The sequence below is a fragment of the Piliocolobus tephrosceles genome, chromosome 6 (assembly GCF_002776525.5).
Source record: "Piliocolobus tephrosceles isolate RC106 chromosome 6, ASM277652v3, whole genome shotgun sequence".
NCBI lineage: Eukaryota > Metazoa > Chordata > Mammalia > Primates > Cercopithecidae > Piliocolobus > Piliocolobus tephrosceles.
Window position 1 is genome coordinate 140,532,490 of NC_045439.1, and position 16,006 is coordinate 140,548,495.

Below are 16,006 nucleotides of genomic sequence, written 5' to 3' on the forward strand. Positions count from 1 at the left end.
AAAAAAAAAAAAAAAAAAAAAAAGATGCAAAAATCCTTCACAAAATATAGCAAATTGAATCTAGTATGTGCGCTCTCTCTCTCTCTATATATATATTTATATTTATATATATTTATATATAGATATATGTATTTATATATATTTTTATATAGAGAGAGAGATGATGTATTTTATACATATTACATCATGACCATGTGGGATTTATCCTAGGAATGCAAGGCTGTCTGAACATTTAAATATCAATCATTATAAGTCACCATATGAATAGACTGAAGAAGAAAAACTATATAACCATCTCAATTAAAATAAATCAACATCCATTTGTACCAAAAACCCTAAGAAAATTAAGAATACAAGGGAACTTCCTCAAACAGATAAAAGATGTCTACAACTATCATAATAGTGTTTGAATGAATGCTTTTCACCTAAGATCAGGAACAAGACATGGTTATGCACTCTCCACTTCTATTCAACATTGTACTGAAGTTCCTAGCCAATGCAGTGAGGTAAGAAAAAGAAACAAAAGACATGCAGATTGGAAAGGAAGAAATAAAACTCTCTTTGCAAAGAGCACAATTACTACATAGAAACTCTCAAAGAAGCCATCACACACACACATACACACACACACACAAAAGCTAGTAGAACTAATAAGGGAGTTCAGCAAGGTTTGAGGTCACAAGATTAACATACAAAAATAAATTGAATTTCAATTTGTTAGAAATGAACAATTGGAAATTTAATATTAAAAAAATACTATTAACATAACACCAACAATTAAATACTTAGGTATAAAGCTAACAAATATTTGCAACATACGGATGCTGGATGCTATAAAACACTAATGAAAAAAAGTAAAAGAAGACCTAAATAAATTAGGAAGATTAGCCATGTTCATAGATTAGAAGACTCAGTATTTTTATAATTAATTTTCCCCAAATTGATCTATAAATTCAATGCAGTCCCAATCAGGATCTCAGTAAGATTTGTTGTAGATATTGAAAAGCTGATTCTAAAGTTTGTGGAAAGGCCAAGGAGCTACAATAGTTAGTACAATTTTGAAAGAGGAAAACAGCATTGGAAGACTCCTGTTACCTGAGTTAATATAAAGCTACAGTAATCAGGACTGTGTGGTATTGGCAAAAGGATAAACACAGAGATCAATAGAACAGAATAAAGAGTACAGAAATAGAACCATGCATACTTGGTCAATTCATTTTTGACAAAGATGCAAGGGCAACTCAATGGAGAAGGCATAATTTTTTCAACAAATTGTGCTGGAACAACTGGACATTTATATAAAAGGGAAAAAAAGAACCTCAACCCATTCCTTGTACCATGTACAAAAATTAACCCAAAATGGTTTATAAAATTAAATATACAGCGTAAACTATAAAACTTTTGGAAAAAACAAAGGGGAAAATTTTTTGCGTTCCCACACCAAAGGCAAAATCCATAAAATGAAACAATGGATACATTGGACTTCCTCAAAAGTAAACACTTCTACTCTTTGAAACACCGTGTTAAGAAAATGAAAAGAAAAGCTATAGATTGGCCAGGCACAGTGGCTCACACCTGTAATCCCACCACTTTGGGAGGCCAAGGTGGGTGGATCACTTGAGGTCAGGAGTTTGAGACCAGCCTGGCCAACATGGTGAAACCCCATCTCTACTAAAAAAACAAAAATTAGCCAGGTGGTGGGTGCCTATAATCCCAGCTGCTCGGGAGGCTGAGGCTTGAATCCAGGAGGCAGAGGTTGCAGTGAGCTGAGATTTTGCCATTGCTCCAGCGTGGGTAACAAGAGCGAGACTCCATCTTAAAAAAAAAAAAGAAAAGGAAAAACTATAGATTGAGAGTTAATATTTTAAAACAATAACTGATCATGTATTTTTATCCAGAACATATAAAGAACTTTTAAAACTCAGTAATAAGAAAACAAGCAACCCAATAACAGACAAAGGATTTGAACAGACACTTTACCAAAGGAGATATATGGATAGTAAATAGATACGTGAAAGCATGCTTAACATCATTAGTCATTAGGAAAATGCAAATTAAAACCACAATGGGATACCACTACATGAGGATATGGAACAATTGCAACTCTCATTCCTTGCTGGTGGCGATGCAAAATGGTATACTTTGGAGAACAGTTTGGCAGTTATTTATAAAGTTAAACATGTATTTACTGTATGACCCAGCACTCTCACTCCTAGTTATCTATTTGCCCAAGAGAAATGAAAACATATTTACACAAAAACCTGTATATGAATGTTTGTAATATATGAATGTTGCTTTATTCATAATCACCAGAAACTGGAAACCACTTAGATGTCTCTCAGCTGATGAATTGAAGTACATCCATACAATGGAGTAAAACTTGCTCTAAAAAGGATCTAATTGCTGATACATGCAACAATAAAGATGAATCCCAAATGCATTATGCAAAGTGAGAGAAGCCAAACTCAACAGGCTACACACTATATGATTCTGTTTACATGACATTTCTAGAAAATGAAACAATGAAGACAGAAAACAGATCAAGGGTTGCCTGGGGATGGAGAGAGTAGTTGATGGTAAAGGGGCATGCAGGAATTTTGGCAGGTATTGGAATTGTTTTTTGTTTGTTTGTTTGTTTGAGAATGGAGTGTTGCTCTTTCGCCCAGGTTGGAGTGCAGTGGCGCGATCTCGGCTCACTACAACCTCCGCCTCCCAGGTTCAAGCAATTCTCCTGCCTCAGCCTCCCAAGTAGCTGGGACTACAGATGCCCGCCACCACACCCGGCTAATTTTTTGTATTTTTAGTAGAGATGGAGTTTTGCCATGTTGGCCAGGATAGTCTCAATCTCCTGACTTCATGATCCTCCTGCCTCAGCTTCCCAACGTGCTGGGATTACAGGTGTTAACCACTGCGCCCGGCCTGGAATTGTTTTATATCTTGATTGTGGTGATGGTTATATGACTTACACATTTGCCAAAACTCATAAAACTATACTAAAAAGGGTGAATTTTACTATATGTAAGTAGTAACTCAGTAAGTCTGACTTTTAGAAAGAATATTGGGGGAGGGACACCTTCTTGACATGAAAGGAAAGCATAGGGAGCTGTACACAAAGCTGGAGAAGTGGAGTTCTAAGGAGATGGCCTGTATGCATCAAACTAGAGATGCCAGGGCCCTCCTTGAAATACTGAATTAGAGTCTTGAAGTAGATATGCTACACATCACTGAATTCATCTCTTTTGGCTGCTGTAGAATATTCCATTTTTTTGTTTGTTCATTTATTTTACTTTAAGTTCTGAGATACATGTGCTGAACATGCAGGTTTGTTACGTAGGTATACTTGTGCCATGGTGGTTTGCTGCACCTATCAACCCATCATTTAGGTTTTAAGATCCGCATGCATTAGTTATTTGTCCTAATGCTCTCCTTCCTGCTTCCCCCAACCCCCCAACAGGCCCTGATGTGTGATGTTCCCCTCCCTATGTCCTTGTGTTCTCGTTGTTCAGCTCCCACTTATGAGTGAGAACATGCAGTGTTTGGTTTTCTGTTTCTGTGTTAGTTTGCTGAAGATGATAGTTTGAATAGACCATAGTTAATTTATCCAGTCTTCTGCTGATGAACTTCTGGGTTGATTTCAGCCTTTGGTATTGTGAACAGTGCTGCCATGCATTCTTTCACGTTTCCTACTGAGTATGCACAAGTATTTTTCTTGGTCAATAGGAGTGGAATAGGTCATGGGGTAGGTGAACATTCAACTTTAGGAAGTAATGCCAAATTGTCTTTTAAAGTCATTGCATCAATTTACATTTCTACCTTCAGTGTGTAAGATACTCTGTGAATTCACATCCTTGCCAACTCTTACTATAGTTATTATATCTTCCTAGTAAATAAGAATTTTTGTCATTGCACATTGTCCTTCATTATCTCTATAATTGCTTTTTAGCATAAATAGCTTTTTGTCTGTTAATATAGCCACTTCAGCTTCCTTTTGGTTATTGTTAACCTGGTATATCTTTTCTCATTTTTTTAACTTTTAATCTTTCTGTAGCCATATGTTTTAAGTCTGTCTTTTATAAATAGTATATAGCTGAATTTTAAAAAATTCATTCTGACCATCATTATCCATTTAGCATTTACTGCATTTACAGTTATTCTAATTACTAATATATTTTGATGTACTTCTTCCATCTAGTCTATTTCTGTTTGTGCCCTGCCCTGTTTTGTTGCTATTTCATTTTCTTTCCTTTATTGTCTTCTTTTGAATAGATTATTTTCCTCATTATACTTTTATTCCTCTATTATTTTGGAATTGATACATTCCTTTTCTATTCTTATTGTGATTAGCTTGTTATTTTCACATGCATATATTACTTATCAAAGTCTAAAGTTAATAAATATCTGTACTTTTTCCTTTAACAATATAAAAACCTCAGAACATTTTAACTCCATCTCCCTCCTGATGTAGGATCTATTTTTCTTATGTATTTTAGTTGTATCTTCTAAAAAATATCCCACAAGACATTATTGTTAATGTTTTTTATGTAATCAATATTTGTTATATTAGCCAACAGATTTGTCACTGTCTTTGCTCTTCATTCGTTCTTGCATCTCAGACTTTCAATACTGCATTCATTTCCAGCTCCCTATATTATATTCTTTAAATTTCTACTAGTACAAGCCTGTTTCTACTGGTGGTAAACTCTGTCAACTTTTATTTGCCTCAAAATGTGTTTATGTCCTGACTTTTGAAAGTTATCTTGTCAGCACATTCAATATATTATTTCATTGTTTTCTAGCAATTATATCTGCTATTGAGGAGCCTGTGGACTATTGAGGAGTCAGTGGTAAATAGTGGCTAAAATTGTGGATGAAAACAATTTGTCTTTTGTTTCCTCTCTAGCTGAAATCAGTTCTTTTTATCTTTGGTGTTCTACAGGTTCATTGTGATGCATCTAGGCATATAGGTCTTTTTATTTATCCTGCTTTGTATTTATTGGGATTCGAATCTGTAGACGAATGTCTTTCATCACTTCTTAGCAATCTCATCCATTATTTATATGCATTTAATAGAAAACAAGAACATCCCAGTACTTTGGGAGGCTGAGGCGGGCAGATCACGAGGTCAAGAGTTCAAGACCAGCCTGACCAAACTGGTAAAACCCCATCTCTACTAAAAATACAAAAATTAGCCAGGTGTGGTGGTGCACACCTGTAATCCCAGCTACTCAGGAGGCTGAGGCAGGAGAATCACTTGAACCCTGGAGGCGGAGATTGTAGTGAGCCGAGATCATGCCACTGCAATCCAGCCTGAGTGACAGTGAGACTCCGTCTCAAAAAAAAAAAAAAAAAAAGAGCAATTGATAATAAGTGACCTAAGCCTAATTAAACACAAGAAGACAGAAAAAAAAAGCAGTAAACTAGAAAAAAAATGAAAGGAAATAATGAAAATAAAAGCAGACATTAAGAAGTAAAAACAAAAATGACCCAAAAGAATTAAAAATTGGCTTCTTTTTGTTATTATTATTTATTTATTTATTTATTTATTTTGAGACAGAGTCTCACTCTGTAGCCCAAGCTGGAGTGCAGTGGCACAATCTCAGCTAACTGCAATTTCTGCCTTCAGGGCTCAAGCTATTCTCGTGCCTCAGCCTCCTGAGTAGCCAGGACTACAGGTGCGTGCCACCACGCCTGGCTAATTTTTTTGTATTTTAGTAGAGAGAGGGTTTTACCATGTTGCCCAGGGTGGTCTCAAACTCCTGAACTCAGGCAATCCGCCCACCTTGCCCTCCCAAAATGCTGGTATTACAGGCGTGAGCCACTGCGCCCAGTCAAAAATTGGCTTCTTTAAAATAACATAAAACAGGCAGATCTCTGACAATAATGATAAAGAGAGGAAAAATAGAAGGCACAAGTCAACACTATTAAAATGAAAAAAGTTCGCTAACTATAGATACAGTAGAATCTTTAAAAATCATAGTATGGTAACTTTATGCCAATACATTTTGAAATATGAAATGAAAAATATCCTAGAAAAATGTAAACTACCAAAAATAACTTCAGAAAAAATGACAAACTTAAAACAATATCATTAGATAATCTGAATTGGTAGTCAAAAATCTCTGTCTTTTAAACACACACACACAGACACACACACACTCACATACTCTAATATGCCAGAGGGGAGAAGGCCTCAGGCCTTTTATAGGCAAGTTTTGCCAACCTTAACAGGTCAATTAATTCTTTTTATACTATTCCATAGGGGAAAAAAACAGAGGAAAAGCTTGTAAACTGATTTTATGGAGCTATCATAACTTTGCTACCAAAATTGAAAAAGCACAGTACAAGAAAAAATATACATAGATCAATCTTATTTAGGAACATAGAGGCAAAAATTCTAAATAAACATTAAAGTGTTCATCATAATCAAGGAAAAATGTAAGGAAAGTTCAACATCAGAAATATTTAGCAATATAATTCACCATATTAACATATTTAAAAAGAAAAAACCTCATGATCTCAATATATACCAAAGGAAAAAAAAATCATTCAATACTATTCAACATTAATGATAAGGGAAAATCCTCTGGATGGAGTAGAATAGAAGAGAATTTTGATAACAACCTGATTGTTGTTATCAACCAAAGCCCTAGAGCAAAAAATACTCCTAGTAGGGAAACTTTTGTAGCATTCCTTTTCTATTTCTCCATTAAAAGCAGAGACAAGTCAAGGATGATCATTGTTGCCACCATTTTTTGTACTGAGGTCCTAGCATATGCAATAAGACAAAGTATGGAAGGAAGAGAAGAGGGAAGGAGGAAGAGAAGGGAACAGGTAGTACCAGTCAGGAATGCATATAATTGTAAATATCAGAAAACTACCAGTGGCCTAAACAATGAGGAGTTTGTCTCATACGCAAGAAATTGGGAAGTGAGGAGCCTAAGGATGGTGGTATTGATCAGCAGGGTTGTCATGGTGTTCTTTCTTTTTTGTTTGTTTGTTTTGTTTTGTTTTGTTTTTATTATTATACTTTAAGTTCTAGGGTACATGTGCACAACGTGCAGGTTTGTTACATACGTATACATGTGCCATGTTGGTGTGCTGCACCCATTAACTCATCATTTACATTAGGTATATCTCCTAATGCTATCCTTCCTCCCTGTCCCCTCCCCACAATAGGCCCCGGTGTGTGATATTCCCCTTCCTGTGTCCAAGTGATCTCATTGTTCAATTCCCACCTATGAGTGAGAACGTGCGGTGTTTGGTTTTCTGTTCTTCCAATAGTTTGCTGAGAATGATGGTTTCTAGCTGCATCCATGTCCCTACAAAGGACACAAACTCATCCTTTTTTATGGCTGCATAGTATTCCATGGTGTATATGTGCCACATTTTCTTAATCCAGTCTGTCACTGATGGACATTTGGGTTGATTCCAAGTCTTTGCTATTGTGAATAGTGCTGCAATAAACATACGTGTGCATGTGTTTTTATAGCAGCGTGGTTTATAATCCTTTGGGTATATACCCAGTAATGGGATGGCTGGGTCAAATGGTATTTCTAGTTCTAGATCCTTGAGGAATTGCCACACCGTTTTCCACAATGGTTGAACTAGTTTACAGTTCACCAATAGTGTAAAAGTGTTCCTATTTCTCCACATCCTCTCCAGCACCTGTTGTTTCCTGATTTTTTTAATGATTGCCATTCTAACTGGTGTGAGATGGTATCTCATTGTGGTTTTGATTTGCATTTCCCTGATGGCGAGTGATGATGAGCATTTGTTCATGTGTCTGTTGGCTGTATGAATGTCCTCTTTTGAGAAGTGTCTGTTCATATCCTTTGCCTACTTTTTGATGGGGTTGTTTGCTTTTTTCTTGTAAATTTGTTTCAGTTCTTTGTAGGTTCTGGATATTAGCCCTGTTCTTTCTACTTTACCCTCTTTGGTTCGATTTCATCCTCATGCTTGCCACCTCATGGCCATAAGATGGTTTCTGCAGCCCTGGGCCTTACATACACATTCCAGGCCAGATCAAGGGGAAAACAGTGGTGTCAGTGTCTTCCCAGAAGCCTTGGGGTGAACTTTCCCTTACATTTCACTGCTCACTGTTAGCTACAAGAAAGGCTGGGAAAGTGGATGTCCAGGGATAGGGTTAGAGCTAACATTAGGATTATAGACATACTTATACTAAATAAATACTTAGAATGATGTTATGCTTATTCTAATCCATTCATGGAAATTCTGTTCTTCTTTGTTGGATTTAAGTATATATATTTAATATTTGAGGCATACTAAAAACTTATTTAGTGTTTATCTTGTTAAAATTTAACTGCATGTTCTTTTAAAAACAATTTTTTTTCTAATCTGACAATGCTAGGAGTTGGGCATATTGTTACTCTGAAAAAACTGGGGCTCTGAAATTAGTAATAACTGGCTGGGCGCAGTGGCTCATACCTGTAATACCAGCACTTTGTGAGACCAAGGCAGGCGGATCACAAGGTCAGGAGATTGAGACCATCCTGTCTAACACGGTGAAACCCCGTCTCTACCAAAAAATACAACAAAAAAATTAGCCGGGCGTGGTGGCGGGCGCCTGTAGTCCCAGCTACTCGGGAGGCTGAGGCAGGAGAATGGCTTGAACCCAAGGGGTAGAGCTTGCAGTGAGCCGAGATTGTGCCACTGCACTCCAGCCCAGGCGACAGAGCAAGACTCCGTCTCAAAATATATAGTAATAACTACCACAGAAGCATACAAGTTTGTCCAGAAAGACAAGGATTTTTTCCTCTACATTAACTCTGGCAAAATTTACCAAACAGATTTTTCCAGCAAGGAAATTGAGTAGCAAAATAGGCAGTGCATTAGGATACAGTTTTGTAAACATGCAGACACATTCTTCAAATGCATGTGTCTCATAAAATCCAAGGCTACAAGAAATTATAATTTAGTGATAGCATTTCCGCAGACAACTAAGAAAATTCTTATTGATATCATTAACTGTGGATTAGCCATGTGAAATTACTTATCCTTGAGATCTTTATCCTACCAAATTATATTAAAATTTTACTAAAATCCTTTAAAAGTTATGCCCACTTGAAAATTTCTCAGCTGCTATTTTGTTTGAACATGGGAATTTAGCCATAAATCTCACTTGTCTGAAGAACCTGAAAGCTAAACAAAAATTGTGCTGAGTCTGCAGACAACAGGAATAACAAATTTTACTGGTGAATCTGTGGATTCAAAGCAGGCTGAACACAGGATGTGGACTTACCTTCAGAAGTGGGAGAGCAAACTCCAAAGTGGACACCAGGGAAGGAGAGCATAGAACTGAAGGCAAAAACTATAGCCTTAAAATGGGGTCTTCATACACTACTGGCCAGGGGAGAGTGAGGACTTCAAGTCACAGGGAAGCTTGCCGAAAGCCAGGGAAACCAGAGGAGTATAAAAATGAGTTGGTCAAATGCAACAGATAAATCCCTTTTGTGAAGGTGAGTTTCACTGAAAAGGCTCTGCAGTTTTTCCTACTTTTAAAAAAAGAGCTGAAGATATTCCTTGCAGCTCAGTTGAGGCAGTCTAAGAGAACCAAGTCCTCAAAGTGAGATTCTAAATTATGTATTGATATCCTTTACTAGTGTGCTGTTTTTGATCAATATCTGTCAATTCCTTCTAAGATTGTTGTTATAGAAAACTGACAGAAAAGGGGGTTGAGCTGAAGGAATTGAGCTGAAAGAAGCCTCACTTCTTTTATTCAATTAACCATTTAAATAAATTATTTGTTCTCTTTCTTGGGAAGAGTAGTATAAGGATTTTTCTCCCCTGAGAATGTCAGACTTGGGCTTTTGGTAAAGGGCAGTCAGGTTTGCTGCCAGGCAGTAGGAGAGATGTGACTGAGACAGCATTGTCTAGCATGTGGGCCCATTCTTCCTCAACCACGGACTAGGTGTGTTCTCTAAAAGTTGCTGCTTATAGACTTAACTAATTTCAAAAATAATCTTTATGGTGCTTTTCACTTGTATCACTTCCCTCAGTCATTTAAGTTTTTTAGAATCTTTTTTTTTTTACACAATAGAATAGTCCATATGTAGCTATGCTAAGTCACCTTTTACATGAACCTGGGAATCTGGCTATTTAAAGAAATCTTCTAACAAAGCATTCTGTAAGACAGATATTACTGTCTAATTTGCCTGCTTTTGAAATGTACCTGCTTTTAAAATTTGCCCTTTTATCTAGGCAGTTTGCATAAGGCGGGCTGACCTTATATTCTAATAGAACTGTTGCCCTCCCATGCTCTTGGCTTCCTTTTGAAGTCAGTGATCATAGCTGTTTCACTGAATGAATACAGAAAGAAAGGTAGTGAGTGCACAGTGGGTGACAGAGCCATTTGACTTTCAAGGTACAAACCCAATAGCATCCAACCAGTGACTCAGCCTCTTCTTCTGGAAAAGATAACATGTACCGTCTTCATCCACAGCCACTTTCACTGTACCTCGGGAACCACTGCCATCTCCAGCAGAGGTGAAGTTCTTTCCCAAGAAACACAGATCAAAGGTATTCATATTCCTCACTACAGAAAGAAAATTGTTCTTATTTACAACATTTTCTGTGAGATTTTTGGTGATTTACATATGTTATTGAGTTGTACCTTCAACCTAGAAATAAGTGCTATTTCAGCTGTTGCTGGTATGCATTTGACTTTCAAAAGGGGAATTGTACAAGTCAACTCTAGCATAATGTTATTGGTGGGGTCTAAAAAATTCAATCATGTTGCATCATTGCAAGATTAACTAAATGACTGGGTCAACTTCTAATACTAACTGGTCAGGTGTCCAGTAGCTATTGCTTTGTGTCCAAATTTGTGTGGTATAGGATATCTTATTGTGAGGTTCTACTGTATTTCATTTGTCTTTAAATACAGTTTAAAAAGGCAAGATCTCCAAACATAGAATACCTTAATGAAGCAGGGGAAAGAATTCTGCATTATTATTATTATTATTATTTCGAGACAGAGTCTCACTCTGTCGCCCAGGCTGGAGTGCAGTGGCACGATGTCAACTCACTGCAACCTCTGCCTCCCGGGTTCAAGTGATTCTCATGTCTCAGACTCCCAGGAAGCTGAGATTACAGGTGCCCACCATCATGCCCGGCAAATTTTTGTATTTTTAGTGGAGACAGGGGTTTCACCATGTTGGCCAGGCTGGTCTCGAATTCCTGACCTGAAGTGACCCATCTGCCTTGGCCTCCCAAAGTGCTGGGATTATAGGCATGAGCCACCACGCCTGGCCTTTTTTTTTTTTTTTTAACCATCATGTGGCACTTCCTTTTCTTTCTTCCTTTTTTTTTTTTTTTTGAGATGGAGTCTTGCTCTGTCACCCAGGCTGGCGCAATCTCGGCTCACTGCAACCTCTGGCTCCCAGATTCAAGCGATTCTCATGCCTCAGCATCCTTAGTAGCTGGGATTACAGGCATTTACCACCACTCCCGGCTAATTTTTTGTATTTTTAGTGAAGACAGGGTTTCTCTATGTTGGCCAGGCTAGTCTCGAACTCCTGGCCTCAAGTGGTCCACCTGCCTCGGCCTCCCAAAATGCTGGGTTTGTGGGCATGAGCCACCACACTGGGCCAAATTCTGTATTCTTTAACATTAACTCCTCACAGTACGATCTAATTCATTCTTATGGAGATTCCCCAAGTTTCAATGTGCCGGACTTTTGTACCTTGCTTTCTTATGTTTCTGGGCTGCAGATAGACTTGTGATTTTTGAAACTTTTCACCACAGAAAGAAGACAGCTGGCACTGTCTTTTTCTGGCTTCCCTTATGTGGAAAGTGGTCATGTTTTCAGCTGCTCTTATAAGAAAAAAGGAGAAATTGAAGAGTGACACAGGAGAAATTAATCCTAGACTGCTACCTGCTCTTCTCAGACTTTCATCTTTCAATACTGAAATCATCAAGAGGTTTTACTGTATTTTCAGCACTAGTGGGCTGTGTCCCCTTAAGAGATTTCCAGGCTATTTATGTAGCAGCATGTCATGTGACACCCCAGTTGCCATGGCAAATATTTGTGTTTCATGAAAAATGTGAGTAAAGAAAATCAATGTAAATGGCCAAATCCCAAGACAGACAGGCCTTCAGGCGAGTGTTTGGCCTGCACCATTATTGTTTCAAATTCAGCTGTTTAACAGGCTGTGAGAAGGCCATGGGCTAATGTGCATAATAGGAACAGGCGGAGGCACCTGTTTTGATTCTCACCCTGTTGGAGTGCTCAGGTCCCACAGTTTTATAGATAACAGATCTACAGGTAATACAAATATTATGACTAGGTTTTAGCCAGTAAATGGTTTACCTCGAAAAAACAGTTTTAAATAATAACATATTTTCTGAATGCTAATGAGCCCTGGCTTTAATTTCCTCTATTGACTTCACAAAGCTCTCCCCAACTGCTGGAAACAGTAATATTTAATGACTTTTTCCTGTGGTCTGAGATTGGTACAGCATTTCTAAACTGACTCTTCAATGGTAAATGTAATTTTTCATATATTTTGTGGGAAGTGTCCTGGGAATGGAAGTTAAAAGGAAGAAGAAGGACTTCAGTGTGCCACGCCTCGTGACAGAGCCAGTACACACCTTTGATCAGACTCCACCACAAAGCAGTGTGGTGCCACACTAGTGTCCCCTAGAAGTGGGACTTGGCATCTGATTATAGTTGTTTTTGTAAATATTTGCTTAGTCAAACTCTTCAAAGCAAACGGGGCTTGGCAAACAGAGCATCGTTGTCAGTGTGGGAAAGGTCTTTCTAATTATTACCTCCTGCCTGCGTGGAAAGAGAGAACAGGCTGACCCAGCAGGGAAAGTGGGGAAAGGGTTGAGGCCCTGAGCCTTCTATCTGTTTTGTAAAATTGCCCATGAGAGTCGTTTTGATTTAAACTGTGTCTCATTCTTCATTGTAGGGGAAAAGCAGAAGGCCAAGAGGACATCATGATAGGAAGGTCTGTAATTTGTGTGACTAGTTGAAATTTAGGGTCTGTCACCTGATGTCCCTTCCTTTTGCTGCAGGGCAAAAGTATGGGCGACTTGCTTGACAGCTGAAGATGGCAACAAAAGTTCGTGCTTCTTTTATAAAAGAAATTAGATCATGGTTTCAGGAAAAAAAATTTTTTAAAAACATGGTTCATTTAAAGTGAAAAACCTTTTTTGCCTTCTTTTGGAACTGAATTACTTCTCAGGCTTCAGTCCAAACAAATGACTTAGCATCCTTAAAATTTGGCTGAATCACATCAATCTTCAACCTCAATCACAGATTTTCATCTTTTAAAAGTACACTTAAAAAGAAATAAAATGTGAAAAATAAATGCAGTTGTCCCCCAGCATGTGCTTGTATGTGTGCATGCATATAGGATGCACACACACATGCAGCATATTGTGTGTATGCTGTAGTACAGATGGGATTTGGAGTTAAGCTAATCCTAACAACTAAGGTAACAAAAATATTGGAAAAATGAAATAGCCCCCACAACATGGCAAGTACATGCCAGCAAGGAACATTCCAGAAGGCCATGCATGGGTAATAAAAGTCCTGAACTTGAAGTAGGAATGCACCGGATTCTCCTTTGAGCAAGTCACTTTACTTCTCTGCTCTTCACTTTCCTCCTCTGACAAATGAGTACAATACCTTCCTTCACATAGGGTTGCTGCAAGGATCAGATGCGTTAATGTGTGTGAAAGTGTTTTGGAAAAGTACTTGTTATCATAACTCATTGGTCCATTATTAAGAGCATCTTCTAGGCCTCCCTTTCTTGGTGATATTCTTATCAGTAAGAATTTCATGGGGATCTTAGGCATCTGCTTTCAAGGAAAAAGAGCCCGCCTTTGGGGTCACATTTTATTCCTGCAGAGCTGTGCCTAGATAGAGCTGTATTTACATCATTGATTATATACAGTCCCTCTGTACCTAGACAGATTGCTCCTTAGTAAACTAATCAGTGCAATTAGATCCTTCCTCTTGCTTCCCTTGATGTTTTACCGTGAGAAAAGTGTGAGCTTGATTCTGCAGGTTAAAAACAGGATGTGTTTACAAACACTAAGGCATTATTTATCTGGAATATTTGTAACTGCTAATGTTGACTGAGCATGTCCTGCATGCATGGCACTAAGCATCTTTCATACTCGCTGAACCCTCATAGCAGGCAGAACCTATGTACTGCAGTTGTCCCCAGGCCCACTCAGTTGGTAAAAGGGTGCAAAGGATCCAGCTAACAGAGTGAAGCTCCAGAGTTTGTGCTCTCTGCACGTTCCAGGTTATGAATGCTTCCACATGGGTCAGTTTTTCAAATACTACTACTACTGCTCACAAATAGTGTTACTACGGCTGCCACTGCTGCTGCTACTGCTACTTGCAGCTAACATGTATTGAGTGCTTACTCTTTGCCAGGCTCTGTTCCTAATGTCTTAAGTGGATTATCTCACTTAGTTTTCACAGGATTTCTGTGCAGTAGGCACTATTATCATTCAATTAGTCATCCAATTAGTAAATGACAGAGCCAGCATACAACACTGGACTATGTAACTACCAGAGCCCCAAAGCATTGGGGAAATTTTTATAAATCTCAATCATTTTTTACAGAAACAGATTACACTTAATACATTTCTAAAATATATTACATTTCTGCCTAACTAATATAATGTAATATTTTCTCTTTTCAATATCATGTATACGGGTAATCAGTTTCTGTGTCCTTTACTGTTTCCTTCAATAACAGACAGCAGTGATCACCTTTGTTGCTGTGTCTGTTTTCATCAGCGCCGACTTTAACAGCCTTTTCTATCATATAGCTCAGTTAACTAAACCCAGTTTAAGAAGTTGAATAAGTTTAAGTCAGTCAGGCTGTGCACAGGATCCGAAGAATAAAATAAAAAATGATAGTAGAGTTTGTCATAGTTATTTCGATAAATCTGAGGCATCTTTATTTTCAAGAATCTAGTTCAAAAGTTTGAGGTTGTTAAAATTTTCTTGTCAGCAAATAAATCTTTTTATTTAAGGCAAGCATAAAAATTATGTTAAGATTCACTTAATTTTAATTAATATTTTGATAATAAAAATCTATTTTATGGATAAAATAAGCAAACAAATATTTATTCTACTATAGGAGTACAGACCAAATTCATGAGTGTGTTTGCTTCTGGGCGTAGGGAGAAAGAGGAAGGAGAATGAAAAGAAATACAGAGAGGATGTTAACTTTATATATATATAACATACACACATATATGCACACACCACACACACACACACAGACACACACATTTATATATATACAGCAAAGAAGACGAAAAATTAAACAAAAATGTGTCCGTGGTAGTTTTTTATATTATTCTCTATACTTCTCTGTGTGTTTAAAACTTTTCCAAAATATTTCCAAATAAAAAAAAAATGCAAATTGAAGAAAAATATAAAAGAAAATCCTGTTTCCCAAGCCATCTGTTGTAAAATTTATTTTGGTGTAGAAAGAATAACCTTGTAATCTCAAATTTGGGATCTCACTTCTCTTAGTCATTCTTTTCAATTGTTACTTTCTTTAGTATTTTCCCAACATATACTTCTGATCATCTCATTAGAAAACTGTAATTATTTTATGGGTGAGTCAGCTGAAATATTTTAATCAGGCAATATGTGTGACATTAAACATATCACTGCCCCATCTGCTCTCATTTCCCCCTATCTGTATAAAAAGAAGGTTGGATCCAATCAGTATTTTTAAGGGGCTTCCATATCCTCACCCTACAACCCCAGGGAATCCTTACCCCACAGCCCAAGAGAAAGAAGAGAAGCAAAAGCTCCTATCAATGAGGAGCTCTAGGCCCCTATATCCACAACACCTGGGTTTTCTATTTTACCTCTTTACCATCAAACTATATAGTACTTGAACAAAATGTTCGAGGCTTTAAAATGTATGCTTTCAAAACCGCTAGATGATATCTAGCAGCAGTTTTGGCTTTAACATGTTATATCTGGTGGGGGAATAAGCCT

General features: G+C 37.5%; 1 protein-coding gene across 9 annotated transcripts in view; it reads left to right on the top strand.

Annotated features, from left to right (window-relative positions):
- IQCH (IQ motif containing H) overlaps nucleotides 1-16,006 on the top strand; it is a 255,305-nt gene that overhangs the window by 105,796 nt on the left and 133,503 nt on the right. For all 9 annotated transcript variants that reach the window (XM_023220769.2, XM_023220766.2, XM_023220767.2 and 6 more), the window contains 2 exons: nucleotides 10,460-10,536; nucleotides 12,933-12,971. Coding sequence is in view for 5 of the 9 variants with exons in the window: in XM_023220766.2 (XP_023076534.1) it covers nucleotides 10,460-10,536; nucleotides 12,933-12,971 (116 nt within the window). In the remaining 4 variants the exon portion in view is untranslated. The remainder of the gene's footprint in view (nucleotides 1-10,459; nucleotides 10,537-12,932; nucleotides 12,972-16,006) is intronic.